The sequence below is a fragment of the Trichoplusia ni genome, chromosome 1 (assembly GCF_003590095.1).
Source record: "Trichoplusia ni isolate ovarian cell line Hi5 chromosome 1, tn1, whole genome shotgun sequence".
NCBI classification, from domain to species: domain Eukaryota; kingdom Metazoa; phylum Arthropoda; class Insecta; order Lepidoptera; family Noctuidae; genus Trichoplusia; species Trichoplusia ni.
In genome coordinates this window covers 15,184,573-15,204,670 of record NC_039478.1, presented here as the reverse complement: position 1 = coordinate 15,204,670, position 20,098 = coordinate 15,184,573, and the positions used below count along the sequence as shown (strand labels likewise).

General features: G+C 34.7%; 2 protein-coding genes across 2 annotated transcripts; both read left to right on the top strand.

The window, feature by feature from the left end:
• Nucleotides 1–2,172: 2,172 nt before the first annotated feature.
• On the top strand, nucleotides 2,173–4,441 carry LOC113497007 (holotricin-3-like). Its single transcript, XM_026876440.1, has 2 exons — nucleotides 2,173–2,509; nucleotides 3,318–4,441. The coding sequence occupies exons 1-2, from the start codon at nucleotides 2,489–2,491 to the stop codon at nucleotides 3,726–3,728; spliced, it is 432 nt and encodes a 143-aa protein (XP_026732241.1). The 5' UTR covers nucleotides 2,173–2,488; the 3' UTR covers nucleotides 3,729–4,441.
• A 12,319-nt stretch (nucleotides 4,442–16,760) lies between these two features.
• Nucleotides 16,761–19,076, top strand: LOC113496626 (heterogeneous nuclear ribonucleoprotein D-like). The gene is made up of 2 exons (XM_026875941.1): nucleotides 16,761–18,251; nucleotides 18,484–19,076. Exons 1-2 carry the CDS (start codon nucleotides 18,234–18,236, stop codon nucleotides 18,853–18,855), a joined length of 390 nt encoding a protein of 129 aa, XP_026731742.1. The 5' UTR covers nucleotides 16,761–18,233; the 3' UTR covers nucleotides 18,856–19,076.
• Nucleotides 19,077–20,098: the final 1,022 nt, after the last annotated feature.

The window sequence follows — 20,098 nt, the reverse complement described above, 5'->3', positions numbered from 1 at the left end:
ACTTTTGTGTGAAAGTTGTCAAATCAATTAGTAGTAGACCTTATAATAAGGGACAGTATATTAACTCGATATTAAACTCGTTAGAAAGTGTTTACCGAGTTCTGTGCCTACCAAGCGAGTCACGTGCGCTATCGCATAACCAAATCTGCAATAATGCAAAGCATACTTCAAGAGGCGGTTCAATGTCAAATAAAACAAGCTATTTAGAGTTTCTATTAGATTGGTTTCAACTGATTACACACATTAAATTAATCCTTTTGAAAGAGCTAATCTTGTTCTTTGTATTTGACTTTTGAATAATTTGTTTCGTTTTTACAAGTTATTAGTAAGGTCTTTGAAGCGTTTAAAATATGGTCGTGGTGAGTGGGCTTGTCCTTTTGAAAAACAGCGTAGGTAGGAAACTAAGTAATAAATAAATACATTTATGTTCTACCTACTAGGTACCTACTTCGAGAAGATAACCATCCATTTATTGGAAGAGGGTGAGTTCATCATTCGACTATTTAAATCAAAATATCCTTCCATAAACATACTCTCTCAATATCTTTCGTAAAACCATGGGATGATCACAGTGTTTTGACTTTGAACGAAATATTTCGTTTTTACAAATTAAAATCACTTAACTGACTTTATTTATTTGACTGTAAGTTTGTCTGTACGTCTGCGTAAATGAAACCATGTGCTGCAACGACTTAAAAATATTTTTTTATTTTTATTTTACAGTCGATTTATAATCTCCAAAGGAGGTATCAACCTCCATTAAAGTTGATAAAATAGTCTTCTTTTGTTTACGCCATTCTCCTATTTCTTGTGTTCACTGTAATAAAATTAAAGTGTAAATACTTAGAGAAATCTTAAACGAAAAACTGACCGAAGTGCATCAGTCATGACTAGCTACCAGCGACTAAAACCAACCTCTTTCTCCCTTAAGCGAAATGCGGAATCGTTAGAATATGGTCAGAACAATCTCCAGCAGCACATAATGATGATCACAAGACCAAATAGTCAATAATCAACAAAAATGCCACGAACGAAATGAAGATAGTCTAGAACCCGGGGTTGACAGGTCAAGCAGTCCAAAAGGCCTGCAATTACAATTTATTGTAAGGCTACTGCACTTGCGAGAACACGCCAAGACGCCGTTTGTACCTTTCACTCTCTCAACTGCCCCAGTTCTGCTTTTAGCCGCTGGTAAAAAATAACAAAAATACAGCAACATAATATATTAAAAAAATGTATTAAAAATATGGTATAAAATTTGTCTTCAAAAATGAAACAACGTCACCATCATTTCGCCTACAAAAATGGCAAGTTCTGTTCAACACGAGGAGAGTTGGAATATACAAACTTCGAAAGGTTACGAACTCATTAGCATATATAGGTAGAAATCCCTTAGACTCGTGTCCGAATGAGAATCCAACCGACTAATTTTCTTGTCCGATCATCCGTTGTAATTGTAAAGTATTTAGTAGTTATTAACGGTTATTGTTTAAAGCATTAATTTCATGTTTTTATACACAATTACATGCACAATGATCTCGTAATTGCGCGTGAAATATCACAATTAGGATTTGTTGTAGGCATGCCGTCAAGATGAAAGAAAGGAAACCCATGTTTCGTCTTGTTTGCTGATGTTAATTTAATTATGTTATATGTACCGAATATTGTATTATATTTAGCTTTTTTATAAATATAAGTGTAGAGTGGTCTAAATGCAATATTTGAAGTTTTAATTTATAGCATTTGATTGGAATATTGTGGTATTCATGTATAATAGGCCTAAAAGATAAATTGAATACTTACTTATCAAATCATTCATTTCATTACTTTCTGTGGTCGAGAATAATTATATTTTTACTAATAAATGTAGTTCATACTATAACATCATGTTGGAAAGAAACAAAATACATTTTATGTCGAACCTAAATCGTTGGCTATAACTTATTCGTATTTCATTTGATTGTTATTATTATTTTCATTTGAACTATATCAATGTCACGATAAAAAAACTATTAATAGAAAATTAAAATTTTCAGTTTGTTGGTTTTTAATCTTGATATTTTATACTCAGAGTATAAAATATCAAGACAACATTGTATAAAAATATGAGTTTCAAAGGCCGTGCCACATTTCCACGGTGTCATTAATGTATATTATAAAAAAAATATTTGAAATAAATGTCATACATCATTGTAATTAAAAACAAACAAGAGAACCAGAAGGGTTAAACCAGTTAGTTACAGATTTACAGCAATGTAATGTATGTTCAAAATGGTCAGAGAAATAACATTTGGCTAATCAGTATTTGACAATCTAATCACTTGTAAACTAAGTAATAATTTGTTTAGGAGACCGAAGCAAATGGCAATTTTGTTCTAACATTAAAATCTGCTATATGTAATGCTGGTTTATTAAAGACGATCAGTCTTCGTCATCCACACCGAACTAACGTGGAGCCTTGAAGTCCGCCAGGAAACCCGAAACAACCATGATGAAAGCATCCCTACTGGTGAGACAAAGAATATATTTATTTGTTTAATTTCCTATCTTACAGTCCTCTTATTTAGATAAACTCATCTTATAAAGGTCTTAAGTGCAGTCCTAAATATCAAATAAAACTAATAGGCTTTTTATTTATGAAACAAAACTAATGGCTTTTTATATTGTTATTACCTTTTGTTACTTTCAAATTAGATTAAGTAGTAGTTTAACTTGTATAAATTAGGTGGTGGCCACATTACTGATATAACTACTATTAAAGTTATATTAAAACAAATAGTTTTAAATTGGTAGCTAAAGTGATTTCACCCGACATAATATTATCGCTACTATTTAACTTTTAACCACGTGTTTCTATGGTCAATACACTTTTCCTTCAAATACCTCTGCAGGTCTTTTAAATAGTTATATTGATTAATCAAATATGATGTTTCTTCGGTGCACATCACATACCTACCACAAGAACTGTAAAATACCTCTGTCTTGTACGTGGAGATGAAGGGAACTGTATCAGGGTCACAATCAAAGTCGAAACCTCGTATCTAATATGTATGCCAATTTAAGTTGTGGACTAAAACCTCATTATTTTATTTAAGCTTTAATAACAGAGATAACATCTGTCTAATCATTTTGTGCCTTTACTATGTCATCGTAAAGTTGTACTGTTGTGGTTGCACAAACAGATTGACGAGGCGTACTATATGTTTTCATTCTATAATATGTGGGCAATCATTAAACTATGGAGGATATAGCATAGGTCTTGTACCGAAATATATTTCAGGTGACCATTAATTTGAACACCTATTTGAATTTTTCAGCTGTTCGTTTTCGCGCTGATCGCCGTAAGCCAAGCGAATAACATAAACAGAAATCAACATTCAATAGCAAGAAATAACGTAGCAGAGGACTACCAAGCCTTAGCAAATCAACCTTACCAAAAGCCTTTCGGGGTTGTACCAACTGAATTACCGGATACTGAAGGTCGTTTCGGAGGCTACGGTGGCGGGTACGGTGGGGCTATGGCACATGCCAACGCTCACGCCAACGCCCATGCTGGCGGCTACGTTAACGGTCACATGGGGGGACACTTAGCTGGTCACATGGGAGGTCACATGGCGGGTCATGCGGGCGCCTCTGCGAACGCTGCCGCCGCTGCTAACGCCGGCGCCTACGGCCAAGCATACGGAGGCGGCTACGGCACTGGCTACGGCGGCGGGTACCTCGGTTAAAGATCAGCATTTCTTTCTTCCAAATTATTTTAATCGCAATAATAAGTATACTTCAATTTAAAACAATTGGCGTAATGTGTATATATTTCCACTTGGACACTGTTTTATAGTATTTTTATGTTGTTTTTTTGGCATAGACTAAATTCCGTTTGGATTATAAGTTAATAAATTTATTTATGAAATTCAGTTTGCATTTTTATTGGGAAATGGGTTTTCTCATGACACAGGTTGCATATAAAATAATGATACTGAAGTTGGACACATTAGCCTTTTGTTTCTTACTATCGCACGTTGATCTTGGATTATTTATTTAATAACTATTTTAACCACTAGTATATAGATGTATTCTGAAATGCCCAGTCTAATGCATTGTAGGAGTCAGGTAGAACCAGGCTTCACCCACGTGGGTACCTGACCTCACCTCTGCCTCTATCTTTTAACAAACTCGTATATCGCGACCTATGAGCCTCTGTTAATCCAGAGCATTAGCTAACTCCTTGCCAAATTTCACCAAAATTTTTAAATAATAAGTAAACAATAAGCTTAAAGGTAAGATAAGATACGGTAAGATGGAAATTCGAGACCAATGTAGAACGTCGTGCGTCAAGATGCACTTTTTATTATTTTTTACAACAATTACTTGATTTACAACATTTATATTACATTTTACACCATTTTAGCTCTAGAATAAAATCGTAGGGTGGAAGATACCGTCCTAATTGGCAGCCGATGTCAAATACATGACCAAATATACACATTTAATACAACTTTCTTCAGAACTTAATGATGCAACGGTTTATTCACGCGTATTTATTGGGATTGCCCTCTAGTTTCGGACCCGATAAATACGTGTGAGTCACGTCGCAACTGTCATTATTACGTATCATTATTATTAAACAAATTAGATCATTTTCGAACGAAGAAAAAGCATTGCCTTACGATCATGGCAAAAGGTCGAAAGACGAAAACGAATTTGATAAAAAAGAAAATCAGTCGCATCCTCTAAATATTCCCACTTTGGCTGCGGTTCATTAAAGGTAAACGAAAACTGCAAGAAACGCGCCTGCATTTTTTAAGGAGATGGCTCACAATGAGGTCTGCAGGTAGGTCTGCGTACTAGGCTTGGTACTACCGCCAACTGCAGCGATAGTGATGTACTGAAGAGCAGAAAATCAGAAATATCAATAGGCGTAAATTGTTGACGCAACGTATTGAATAAAAACAACCGCTATCGCTGGCAATACTACAGTCACATCAGCCGCTAGCCGCATTGCCAGCTGTTTTACTTAATATTAATTTTTTATAGCATTTCATATCTCTTTTCATTTTCGGAAAAACTTCATGCAAATAAACACGTTCCTTCTTTAAAGGCTTGTTCTCTAAAAACACGAGAACACAGCTATAACACGCTGAGAACTTTGATCTACACTGAGATTGGGCATCTACTTATCTCATATATAATGTTCATCTACTACTAATACTATATATAATACTTCAAGAAATATTATGTATAGTTGATTAAAAAAAGCTGTGACGAACAAACAGGACAATTTAAGGTCTTAAATATTTGCTGACCCTGACGGGTAAAAAAATATCGTTCGAGTAATAGAAGACTATTAAAACGGCTGAAAATTCTGCATTTCTGCATTATTTTCCAAGGTATGAGCTATCAAAAAAACATGACGGATTTAAGATAGTATTTATTGTTAATAATAATGTAATTGTAATGTTATTTGTATTAACATAAATTGAAAATGTAACAATGCCGCTAAGCAATGTTTTATTAAATTGAATAAATATTACATTATATTACAGTTAACAATACAAATGGAAAATTTGAGTGTTTGTTTGTTATACGGAAGTTTTTATACAAATCTTTTATTTGTTAAAGACAGTGGTTTCATTTTTCTAAAAATTGCTTTCCTAGAAATTGGTGTCTTCCGTTCTGTTGTAATATTTTAACGAAGGGATTTGATAATATTTTTCTAACTCGGACAGGCTTTATAATGAAGTATAGAGATTTATTTACTAGATTTCATTATCTAAGTACATAGGTAGAAAATGTATTAAATACTTATAATTTTTTTTTGGTCCAATAAAGAATGAGGTAATCGCGAATAGTTAAACCCGGAGAACTAAGCTAGTATAATAGAAAAAATGATTAGAATTTAACGGCTGGTTGACATGACATATATAAGATCCCATTTTAAATCATTTCCATAATTATTTTTGGTATGAATATAAATATACAGCGCATTAAAACAAACTCCGGTCATATAGTATTCATAAATGCCATTTACGTATATGGAAATAAATACATTTCTATAGGAAAGTAATATTATATTAGGGGTATTCGATCTTAAATTGAATTGAAAGTATCAATGTCAAAGTACGACACCATTAATATTTATTATGATACTAGCTGACCCGGCAAACGTTGTTTTGCCTAATAAATTATTTCTAGTTGTATGTATTTTCTAATACCACATTATAACAAAGTGAAAGCAAAAACATTCGTAAAAAAAACATAGTTTGAGCAACCCTTATCACTTGGGAGCATGAAAAATAGATGTTTGCCGATTCTCAGACCTACTGAATGCGCATATAGAATTTGGTAAAAATCGGTGAAGCCGTTTCGGAGGAGTGCGGTAACTAACACCGTGACACGGAAATTTTATTATTATAATATTGTAAATCATTTATTGTAAAGTTTTAAATTTTACATTGTATTAATTGTATTAAATTGCAAAAATGATTGTCGTTTCAAAGGTTTTCATGTAGGTTGCTAAAGACTATTTTGTTTATTCATATTGGCACTAAGAAGAATTATTTGACGGGTAGAGTAAAGGTAGAGTACTGTGAATAGGTAATTGAGGCCTGCGACTGTAGGCACCTACAAAATAAGTGAAAATATAAAACTGTTGCATTAAAAAGAAATTGATCAAAAGCGTTGAATCAAATTCACAACTTAAAGATAGCACACGGTCGCGAAAAAAACATACATCCGACATATACAAGACCAAATATTACGAAAAAGTTAATAGGTACTGTGTCAGAACAAGAGATTTAATAAAATAGCAATAAAATTCTTGTAATAGAGCCTTAATTTTATAGCTAACTGAACATCATTGTTAATTTAGGCACTTTTAAATCCGCTTTATATTAACGCCACATTGCGCCTTCAGTCACACTTAAAAGTACATCGATAAGAAAAGCGATTGATTACAAATCGTCGTCTATTAAATTAGGAACGTTAACGCTAAAACTTTCTACTGGGTGTTGTATAATTAATACGATTTACAAGCAATATTAACAGTACCGACAATGAATGCCAAAAGCCGTGAGTTTGGATTAGTCGGTTGGTGTTCGCATATTGTGTATTGTATTTCCAAATATGGTAGAGTGGAAACATTTCAATAATCAGCTCTTATCACATGTAAACTACGTAATAATTTGTTCTGTAAACCATTACTAATAGAGTTATAACCCTGTAACTGAAACCTGTTATAATGCTGGTTGAATATATTCCGCCAACGTTGGCTGCTTGCACAGGACATACTAGTGGAACACAACAATAATGAAAGATTATTATAATATTGTGGTATGTAAAGTTTTGAGTGTGTGATTACTAATCTGTGGAAAATTAAAGTAAGGTTAATTTTTTTTTGTAGCACTTCTGTGGGCTTATTACAATATAATGTTTACTTTAAAAATATGTGGGTTCCCTCAATTAATTAAAAAACTAATTAACTGTTGCCTGATTCCTGTTCCTAGTGTTTGTCTATGATACTCCACATTTAGGAAATAAATAAATATAAATAGTTAAGTAATTAATAAATTCGCATTCTTTTTCAGCTGTTCCTTGTTGTCGTAGTCAATTTAAGTCAAGCGTGTCCATGGCTGCCGCCACATTATTACCTAGTTGGAAGAGAAGGTGATCAGTATCAGTCAAATAATCACAAATCACTTAACTCAAATTTGTATCAACAATCTAAAGGATTTGATAGAGTTTCATTACTGTCAACATTGCTGCGGCAGAGGGACCCTAAACCCGAACCACTCATTGGTGAAATATATGATGATCTAGATCTACCAAATACACAAAGTCCTCCAACCTCAAATTTTAAGGCCAAAAATCCATCATCGACACCACTTTCAAAAGCATCCATACCTGAACCGCTTTACAACGAAATAGTCAGTCGACAAGCTGAACTGGAGGAAATCGACAAAGACGCACTTAGCAAACTTAGTCCAGAGGATCGTGAACTTCTTCTGACTGAGCTAACCCCATCCGAACGACTATCTTTAATTCTTGAATTAGAAAAGGCTAAATACCTCCCGATTGATGAAAATCGATTTGGTGAATTTCCAACTGGAGGATTTGCCAGTATTGGAGCTAAGATTGGTGCTGGCGCCGGCGGTTACCTTGGTGCTCGACTGGCTGGTCCACTCGGGGCTAAGTTGGGGTCTGCTGCTGGAGCCTACTTGGGAGCGGCAGCAGCAGCTCGTATAGAAGCAACCTTCCGCGGAAAAAGCTCCAATAATCGCGGAAATAATGTAGTCCCTTCTCCTCAAACTCCAAACCAAAATCCAAATAACAGAGGCTTTCAATATGGTGGCAGCATTGGGGGCTCATATGGCACTTATTCGAGTAATGAATAGTAGAAATGATATTAACTTGCTATGAAACATAAAAAAGTGAATGTCTTTATTTTTGGAAGCACTGACGAATAAACAATATTTCTAAGTAAACTTAAAGTAGTTCGTGCCTGTATCTTTCGTTGTACGATTTTGACGTAGATATTTAATTGTTTCCTTAATGACCCTGAAATTTTCTTAATAAGCTTCACGATTTATTATAATTTATTACAATAAAAAAATCAATAAAATCCCGAGGAAGGGACAAGTTAACCTCAACGAAAATAGCTGGAGTTTTTAGTTTTAATTTATGTATTATTCATTGCAGTTAAAGGAGAGGATTTTAAGAGCATAGCATTTTTGCTTTGAAAACTGTTTTCTTTCCTAATTTGAGAAACCCTCGAATAAATATTTGACTGTCGACAGCTACCCCACTTTCGTCCACCGCAGTTTGTAAATGAAGAACCTTGCAGAGATGATTTAAATTAATGAGCTAACTGTAAAAATTGCTACAGAAAACGCAAGTAACAAAAAATTGTCCCCGATTATTTTTGTTATTTAATTTTGCTGTTATCATACGTGAAAATTTTAAGTAGGTAAGTATATGGTTTTCAGTTTTCATGAAACACAGCCAAAGCATAGACGGACAGACAGCGAGCTTCAGTTAAAAGGATTCCGTTTTTAGAATTCAGGACGAAATCCTGAAAAACGACACATACCCTTGTATTGTTTTTAATAGTTTATATACTAAGTAGTGACCTTTTACCTAAACAGTAATCCGTGTCGTGAATTTTTGTAATTTTATTAATGGCATGACTAAATTGTTTAATTACTTAACAAATATATAACTAATGTATTTTCTTAAAAAAATCAACGCAAGCGAAACTTAGTACTTGTTACTTTTTGTATAAAACTAAAATATTAGTTCATATTTTCTCGAAATTATATGAATTGAATTTGTTTAGCAGTACCTAATTCTATATTAGTATTTTATCTTATTCCTTTTTTGTGTTATTGAATTGGCTTTAAACTACTAAACCTACAGCGATGAGAAATATTACAAAAACGAGAAGAAAATCTCACTAAATAATATTAACCTAGAGCTGTACCTAAAAAGTCAGTTTCCATTTCAGAACACAAAGACTATTAGAACAATAATTACTACTTATTAAAATACAATATTTTAATTCTTATAAAACAAGTGTTTATAAAATTAATAATTAAAGCAAAATCATCATTTCAAGAAACATTTTCTTGGTATGTTAGAAATAGTTTAGTCTTATCTTATGAAGCTATTCTACGCGTTAGAACAGTTTATATTCATCTAATTGCATAATAATTCAATCTTTGAAACCCTAGTTCACATAAATACTTAGACCTCTGTTTAGCCCTACCTACCGGTAGATTAGTGTGATAATTAAATAAATAAATAAATAAAATCTATCCTAAGTTACCTGATAAAGATATTCCAACTATGAAGAACACTATTAGCTCAGGTATTTAATTCAGTCTAGTATATAACATTCTCTTATTTAAAACTGAGTTCAAGTGAAGTTACTAAGAAAGTATAATATATGGTAAAACGGAATAAAGTAGCTTCTCAATAGTGATAGAATTTTTAAAATCAGTCAACTAGTTTCGAAGGCTATTTGTGTCAAACAAACAAACAAATATTCAAATTAACAGTGATATTTTTCTTCAACTCGGTCAAGTAGTTTCAAAGGGTCTTTGTGACAAACAAATAAATTTTTCCTTTATAATATTAGTGTAGATGATGAAAACAGCTTTACAATTTATTAAATAGACAAGAGGCATCATTACTTATAAGTTTATTTTGAAAGAAAATTTATTTATGTAATTATCACACTAATCTACCATTACAGGTTACTTAACTTAATGCGGTAGCTAGGACTAAACAAAGGTCTAAGTATTTATGTGAACTAGGGTTTCAAAGATTGAATTATTATGCACATAGTTGCAGGTCTAAATTCCAGCAACTGTTTTAATATGTAATTTTCTGATAATTCTGATATGCATAGGCAATAAGTTAGCCTGATACACATGCCCATCATTGCTCCTCCTGGAATTGCTTGTTGCTTCATCCACTTTTCTCCTAGATATGAAATCCTTACTATTTACGATTCCCATGTTTCAAATTTCTGTCATTTAACCAGTCTCAGTAGTTCAGTCATATTCAACCCATTTTATGGATCATAGGTATTGTAGATAACATGAAGAGGATAATTTCTGTTGTACTTTTTAGGCATGGCGCCTACTTTAGCTGTGATGACAAAATCATATGTCATTGAGTTTATTTTTTCTTCACAAGGGTACTATGCTACTACATAATTTCTTTAGCGTTCTTTATATTGCTATTCATACATAAAACAACTTCGAAATAAGCGTTAAATTGCTTCGAAAAAAAATGGTTCTGGTATGTCATCGTTCATAGATAGACGTATTCTGTAATAGACTTATTATGTATATTTTAATGATGTACAATTTTGTAGAACATTATTTAGATGTAGGTAATATTTTAATGTTTCTCTAATGAATTGTGCGTTTATTATACTTTGAAACCGTCTTCTTAAATCATTCTTTCATTAAAAAAAACTGCATCAAAATTCGTTCAGCGGTTTTAAAGATTTAAGCATTCAAAGGGATATAGGACTGAGAAAGCGACTTAGTTTTATACTATGTAATATATAATATTCCACAACTTTCACACAACGCCATCTAGTGTCAAACTAAGCAAAGTTTATGAGTACTAGACGATTGATAAACTTACTTATATATTTCTAAATGCATAGATTGAACAAATGATCGTGGTCATCACACAAAAATTTGTCTCGGTTAAGAATCAAACTCACGACCTACACGGCCCATTTGCAACTACTAGTAATAAATATTTAACCTATTTCCAGTCTGAACCACCGCTAAGTTCTAAGCGGTTTTGTTTTGTGTCTATTCTAAACTGGTTTTTGGTTGGGCCTACAGTCCGGTGTCGCATTTCATGGTGACTGATGAGATGAGGAAATTCAACACCCCCTGGTGCTGCTTTACATTCGGAAACCACAAAAAGTTCACCATTGTGGTAAGGCGCTTTGTTCACGGCTGTCGGGAATGTTTTGTCACCTTTATAGCACAACCTGCATGAAAAAGGTACCTGATGTGCTTTCGTGGAGTCCAGTTTATGTATGTAGGTACCAAGGCATGGTTAAGTTTGCGGAGTAAGTAAGCAGAGGCTAACGAAACTGTATTTAGAAAATCAGGAGTGAATAATTTAGGCGAAGGCCTTATTTCTTGTTCAAAACATTTCTCACACATTTTTTTGATAATCAAAACGTTAGTTGTTAAGTAAGCCAAAGTAGCTGTATCACTCGAACTGATTTACGAAATAAAAGTCTTTATTGTGAGTACGAGGTGTTGTTATTTAATCCAGTTTTCCTAATATCCTTAGATCAATCCTACTAATATTTTAAAGACCAAATTTTGTTCATAGTTCTGTGTTCGATACTCGCTCACGTAAAACAATAAGAGATTTTGATAAAAAGAAAAAATATAGGCTGAAGTATTATTAAACTTAAATATCAGGCTAATTCTTTGGACCAAAATCAAGGGCGAACCCGCAGGTGACTTCTAGTAATCAATTCTCTTTGAAATTAATCACAGATGAAATGAAAGTCTGTACTTGCAAGCAATTAATGTTTAGGTGTGTTTAATTTGCGGAATAAAGTGATGGCAACCCTACAAAGATAAGGTCTAAACGCGCACGCCTTTGCACCGAATGGTCAAATTGCTAATTCTTAAATATTTTTAAAAATCCTACGCTATCGACAGCTTATAGTTGACAGAATGTTGAAGAAATGAGGCTAGATCGAAACTGATTGACTCCACTATCAGTACTGCCAGTATCTAGGCCTAATCACCACCGTGTTGTGTGCAGCACCATGCTATGCATTTTGTGCTCATTACTAGAAAATGCATACCAAATGGACCGACAGGCAAATGAAATACATTCTTATGTTTACGGAAATCTCAACACTACACCACAGACTCGACTAAATAAAGAGCGAAGGTAAATATTGTTACGTATAGTACTAATTAGTGTTAATATTGAACTACATAAATTTGTCGTTTTTGTAAATCGAAACATGTGCTAAAAGTTTGTAAATTGATGTTCAATTACATGAGTGCTAACTAATTTCAGTAGAGTAATTATTAAATAGCAAATAAGTAGCAAGTGTTTAAAACTCTGGTTTTGCAAATCGTGTCTGATTATAAATCGTGTATATGTGCTTTTTACCTGCGTCGCCGCATCGTTAGAGCTGAGCGATTGCTAGCGTAGTGCACGAAGTTCCGGGTTTGAATCTCGGTCGGGCAAAAACTTGTAAATTCTAAAAATCTATCTTATTTGGTCAAGTAGGCTTAGTTGAAACGGTACAGTTGTTCCATATAAAATGAGAATATAAACTAAACCTAATTATAATTTCTAAATCTGGAAAATTTGTGCCAATGTGTTTTCGCGTCGTAAAAAATCGTCACATAGTCAACAATTTGTTATAGTTTTGTAATCTTTATGTTATACGAGAAAGACATAGGTTCACAACCCAATTATGATAAAGAAACAAGTACAAAATGCAACCCAGTAGAAGTTGTTCACGTTGACTTGCGGGAGAGAGCGCAGACAAAATATCAGGCATTCGTACGTTCATATGCAAGATATTATAACTTTTTCTAAGTGTTTACTTACAAAACGCGCCTGCGGTAGAAGTAGTGGGTAAGCTAACGACCAAGGTGCGCTCGCCATGATCACGTTTGACGTTTGATGTTTGCGACAGAGGATCGCGCGATCCCGTCATGATGTAACTTGGTACAGAGGTTCGAAATTGTCGATAGATACGATAGCAAGTTTACATCATATCGTCCAAACTCTTTTTGTGGAATCAAGGTGAATTTGTGCAGATTGTGATCCGCATCTGCCTCCGCGCTCGTAGTTTACTCAAAAATTGTAAAATAATTTTTAACTAAACTATTAACTATTCATAAAATTATGGATTTGTTGGCTAACAAATTAAGTCGGAACTAACCTCAAATTTATTGGTCACCAAACCTATTTTCTTTTCTTTAGCTTATTTCTACAAACAAATAGAAGAGAATCAATTAGATACAAAGTATCTAGATTCGATATTAAATCTTTGAAAATCAAAGTTAGGTAGTAACAAAAAGGTACTGTAAAATGAAATATATTACATATAACGCGTAAAACAAAATAAAAAATCTAAGAACACAATAAATAAATAAGATGATAGCGAAAACATTCAATTATAATATGCTGTAACTTGTAAACTTTGTATATTATTATATTAAATTGGTTCGAGTAGCCGTGTCGAATAGCGATTTAGTTCTAGCACGGTATAGTTATTATATTATCAAGCTAATAAGTCCTCCGGTCCTGTTGGTTTTCGGCATACCCAGTCGATCCGGACCCCGCTATGGCATATTCTGTGATGAATACTTACGTTTTGGTAAGTGGTGACAAGCTCCTTCATATTAAAACAGTTTTCCATAAGTGCAGGCCCTATATTTTAGAACATTGACTATGCCTGAGTGATATTGAGTATTGAGTATTGATAATGCATTTTTGATCCCTGCATAATTCTCTAGCCTTTCGTTTGAATAGTTTTAGTATAATATTTTTTTAATATATACCATAGCTATTCATAAATACCTAAAGCTTTTTTGTATTTTTTTTGAGTTTTACTTAAAACGAGTTAAGAAAATATTTTAGGCTTATTCACCTAGGAAATAATCGATTAATGTAGGTACTATTTTAAAGAACTAAGCTTTAATTTAATTACAAAAAATAACCCAATCGCTGTTGTGCATCATTTCTAAGGTATTCGAAAATTATAACGGATGAAAAGACTGACAAAAGTTAACCAATTGTTTTTTTCCTTTTCTGCAGGTTTTTATTTTCGTCGTAATCAACACATTTCGGGTTGATGCGTTGCCGCATGAATATGAAGATCACCTAGAAAGCAGCTACAATGATCCGGAGCAGCCCAACAGGAGAGAATATATCGATGAAACACGTGTTGCTAGACAAGGAAATCCAGCATATTCCTATAATCCGTATCCTAATTATGGGCCACCAAACTATGGGCCACCAAATTATCCCCCACCAAACTACGGACCACCAATCTATGGACCAAACTATGGGCCTTACCCTAACGGCTACATTAGTGGAGCCAACGCCAACGCTAATGCCAACGCTGCTGCTAATGCTGCTATTAACGCAGGTTTTGACGCTGCTATTGACGCTGGTTTCGACGCTGGAATCGACGCAGGGTTCGACGCCGGCATTGGTGGTGGTATTGGTGGCGGTCTAGGCTCTAGCCCAAATTTTCGTAGGTATGAACAAACTCAAGTTATAGTACCTGCTAATGAGGACGAATTGGAAAGTCGATTTGGAATTTTCCGGGGTGCTGGTATTGGTGGTGGCATTGGTGCTGGTATAAGGGGCCATATTGGAGGACATCTTTCAGGACATATAGGTGGCCACATTAATGCAAACGCTGAAGCGGCTGCAGCTGCTAGTGCTAATGCCGCTGCCTACGCTGGCTATCAGGGTCCCTACCCAGGACCTTATCCAGGCCCCTATCCTGGTCCGGGCCCCTATCCAGGCCCAGGCCCCTATCCTGGCCCCTATCCAGCTCCTTACCCAGCTCCGTATCCCCCACCTGCTCCTAGACCGATCTTTCCTCCCATGGGGCTTATTTCTGCCAACGTTTAAAAAAGGCTTTGAAACGTTAATACATTGAGTGTATAGTAAAAGCAAGCAAAAATCAAAAGTAGACTGAAATGTAACATTTGGTATAGGACAATAAATTGGCTCTTAATTTCATTGTATTATTCTTTCTTGTTAGGTACATTGTCATAGATCCCTAGCTTCATAATAACCTGAAATCATCAGAGCCTGAAGATATGTTACATTCTTCGCGTGCGAACGTTGATTAAACTGAAGTCACTTTACTTGCCGAAAATTGATGTCATGCTCGTCCATTCGAAGTTTTCTGTTGCTTTGAGTATTTTTGAAGCGATGTAAGACTGTTTTTTATGTGTCTAATAGGTGAAAACACAATGTTCTTGTCGCAGTGGTTTAGGTGTATCTTGCAACTAAATTTATCGACCCAAAAAATTTTAACATAAATAGTATTTTCTGTAGCATAAAAATCGAACATGATAGTCAGTGCAATGCCGCATGAGTCATTTCATATAATCTGACTGTGAGAATACACCACAAAATATCAATCAGATCACTTTAGTTTTGCTTTAGTTCACATTAGCTTTGGAACCTATACTTATCGAGATTTAGTTAGTATCAACGATAAGACGGACAAACCGTTCTGTAAACGGTGTAGTTTCTGGAATGGAAACAAGTAAGGCGTCAGAATACCGTTTCTCAGCGTCACAAATTGGCTCGTATGCAACTTGCTCTCCGCATAAGGCGTTACTAGTGCACCATAAATAAATGATTCGGAATACTTGAGAAGCTACCGGTCCGTTTCTCCCATGTGCGGTCAAAAAGTTAAGAAAACCGAAATACTGACGGCACAAGAGAAGTCAAATTCAGTAGTTACCTACATGTAATAAGCTTTAATAAGTCAGAGCTTATAAGCCAGTATTGAAAAGCCCTACTAGTTTAGTAATTAAATTAGAGGGGATGCCTAAAGCTACAAAAAAGAGTTGCTGCCATACGCCGTGCCACATTCAACTATGTTGGGGTCGGTTTCCAGTCTAACCAGGCTACGCAATACTTAATTGCTTCCATAATGTAGTTACAGGTGGTAATTGTGATTCAGCTGAGTACCACTGTTTTAATCTGAACTCCTCAACCCAGGTAACACGATACCCCTTAGTTAGACTGGTTGTCAGACTTTCTTGTTTTTGACTACAGCCGGGAAACACGGACGAACTCGTTATGACAAAGATGGTCAAGCTGCACAACTGCATTAACATTCTTTATATTGTAACAAAAAGCAAACTTGTCTAGTCTCCCAGTAAGAAATTTAATCGCTTTTTAATGGAACTGGTCCACCAGACATGCCCGTGATTCCTACTCCTGTAAGCCAGGATCTAAGCGAAACCATCGAAACTCTTTGTGTCTCAGTGAAACTGTCTTAGAACCCGCAACGAAATTAATCAGAAATAATAAAAAGGAGGAACAACAAAAAAAATCCACTTCTATTATTCATCGCGAATTTAATCCTTGTATCACGGTTTCACATTATATTCAAGTCACATGCACAAAGACACCCAGATTCAGGACATTTGTGGATCACACAAACGTTCGTACTGCGCGGGGATCGAGCCCGCGACACGTCGCGCATAGCGGGTTTGGCGCGGTGACCGCAGCCACTCGGCTATCTGTACAGTACAGTATAATTGCACTGTATATGTGTATATCACTGAACTCCTTCGATACTGTGTGGCTGATTGAATTAGATCCACAAAAAAAAAACAGTGGAAAATTACGTTATTTTTAAATAAAATATGTAGTCATCATTATAATAGTCGTATTTAGTTATTGTTGTTATACTTTGTTTCATATCCTTATCGCTTGAAATATTATGCAGGGCACCGTATGTCGGGTCCACTATTAAAGACTACAATTAAAATAAAAAATAATAATGAGAAGACTTAAAGCCTTCTTACAATTCTAGACAGCCTCTCATTTAAGCCTCAAGGCTGTATACTATCACGCTATCCTCAAAAGGAGCCGAACAGTAATGAGACATGTTATTAAAACGCGAAGAAATTATCAAATGTGTGCGTACCCTGCGTCAATTATAGTTAATATTACTCTAAGGTCAATAAGGTTGTTGCACCTACGATTGAATCACTATATCAATATCTATGGAAATACATTTGTTTTAAAAGCAGTTTTTTTTCTGAGGTGTTTTATGCAATGGTTTTAATCCTTATTTAAATAATTATATAATATATAATTATAATTACACATTTTGAACAAAGTTGTCCTTTTCATAGTTTAATTTCAGGAAATATCTAAAGAGATATTACTGTTTTAACACGTATAACTCTGCAACAAAATTATTATTATTGTTGCGGTGTAGCCGGTTGATTGATTTTCAGGAAGGGTTCCACAAACATTCAAGTCACATGCACAAAGACACCTAGACTCAGAACAAGCATTCATGGTTGGTTGGTGAGTTGTAAGGGGGATAAGTGGGTTAGTAAAAGTTTATATAAAACTTTTTGATTGTAAGTGGAAAAAGAGGAGCGGTTCAATCCCCGCGTAGGATCCATTTTATCCCAGCATTCCCACGGAAACGGGAACCACTGCGTGCTGTAAACTGAAGTCGACGCGGACGGAGTCGCAGACAACAGCTAGTGGTAACATAGTTAAGTCTCTAGTACCATGAAATTATACAAAACGATGAGTGTTTCAAACTTGATTGCTCTCAACTAAAATTAAGAAAAAAATACATAACGTTCCAACACGATCAACCTAACCAGTTCATGTAACCTACTCATAATTCGGTGAAAACGTTAGTCGCCTAAAATATGATGTAATGTCTACCAGATGCCGTTGTTCACCGTCGTCTAAGCAGACAGTCAAGATTTGGACTTCGATTATAATAGAACTGTGTTTCAAAAAATTGTTTTAAGATAACATTTAAATAATCGGTGCTTATTTCGTGTACACTCGAGACTAATTTGTTTAGAAAACCGTGACGAATGGCGATTTCTTTCTAGCGTTATAACACGGCCTTTATATAGTCGCTTAGCCTTGGTCACCATCATTCGTGATAGTAACTCAGCACGACAGCGTAAGAAACAAAAATGAAAGCCTTTATTCTGGTAAGTAACATGCAAAATATAAAATAGCAGAAATGAGAGTTCATGCATTAAATCTAATTCCAATTGAAGCGGTTGTTCTAGAGTTACATACCTTGGTTTACATGAAATGAATAAGCTGTAAATAAAGAGCCTTAAATGACTTGAATTCTTTAACGCAATAATTAATTTTAATAATTTAAAAAAAAATATTATTATTAAGGTATCAATTACTAACGAAAGTCGTATGTTACAGTTCTGTTTCTTCACTGTAGTCACGTGTCAAGCCGACCACAACAACTTGGAACAAGAACATCGGCGTCTTCACGATCATTACCACCAACAGTACCAATATGTAGACGTACCCAAAATCGGCAGAGAAGGGGACCCAGATGTATCCCAATCACAAGTCCAGCGTAGATTCTTCCCGGCTTACCCGGCTTACGGGGTCGGAGGTGGTGGGTACGCAGGAGTTGGGGCGGGGGCTGGGGTTGGGGTTGGTATCAACGCCGGTCTCTCTGCTGGCCTCTCCGCCGGCATCTCAGCTGGAGCTGGTGCTAATGCCTACGGCGGCTTCGGCGGTTATGGGGGCTACGGCTACCCTGGCTATATGTACGGCAAAAAGTAAAAGTCCTGGCACTTTTTTTAAAACAACTTGATAAATGTCTACTTGAGAAATTTGTCAATCTAAGTTTTAAAAGATAATGTAGGTACATTTATTTTCGTGATCACCAGGCTTTTAATAAGGATATTTGTTATTTTGTACATTGTGGTATACGAGGTGATAGTCACATCTTATAAAACTGTAACTAGGCAAGATAACTGGTAAATAAATTCAATTTTGAAATTCATTAATCGTTTTTTCTTGCGTGTTCTGAACTGCTAAAAAATGTAATTAAAAAAAAATCACTAGTAACTTTGTCTTAACGGGCAAACAAGAAAAAATATTATCACAAATATTAAACATAAATTTATGATCCGAAGAAAATTTTATTAAAGGATTACACATTTCTCTTATTACATACGCACCTATTTTGACAGCTATTTTTAATAACCTCGATTTTTTTCACACTTCAGTAATATTTGTGAATAAAACGTAAAAAAAAACTGTCACAGTTAATTTTGGAATATTACACGAGTCAAAGAAGGTAGTTGTAGAAATTCATCATTCCATATTCTTACGATATGTTACTAACTTTACTCACGCAAATATCCTGATTGGATATTTGCCGTCGTAGTAATTGCCATAGTTGCTTTTCCATTTACTCACTACTCACAATCCTTTAAGACTGTTCAGTTTAAGACATTTCAATTTACAATATCTTTCGATATCATTTGCTAGTACTTCAATGGAACCAATTAATTTCTTTTATGAAGCAGTTTGCAGGCTTACTTTTTTATGTTACATTGTATTGATAACATTACGAATTAAACTTTAATTTAATATTTATACAAGCGTGATTAACATATTTGTCCGTTGTGGCTCCTGATGCCCATAAATGTAAATGCTGTTAATAGTTACATTAATATGGCAATGCTAATAGAGATCAAATATATCCTCTTATGATCTGGTCTGAAGTTTCTAAATAAATAAATACAAAATTCTAAAAGTTTCCTGCACAAAAGAGACTCTACTTACAAAAGTAATTTAAATTGAAAGTTTTCTATTGAACTACTTATATCAGGGTCTGATAAAATTCGAAGCAGCTCCCCTACGGATATCCGAACTGAACTGATACGACGACGGCTGTCGTTTGATATCTATACACTCACACTAAGGGCCTCCGCTCACTGGGAACTTAACTGTTTAATCGTCGTCATATAACTTTTTTGTCGGACACCAGCAGATTTGTTGGTCCAACCTAAGCCTT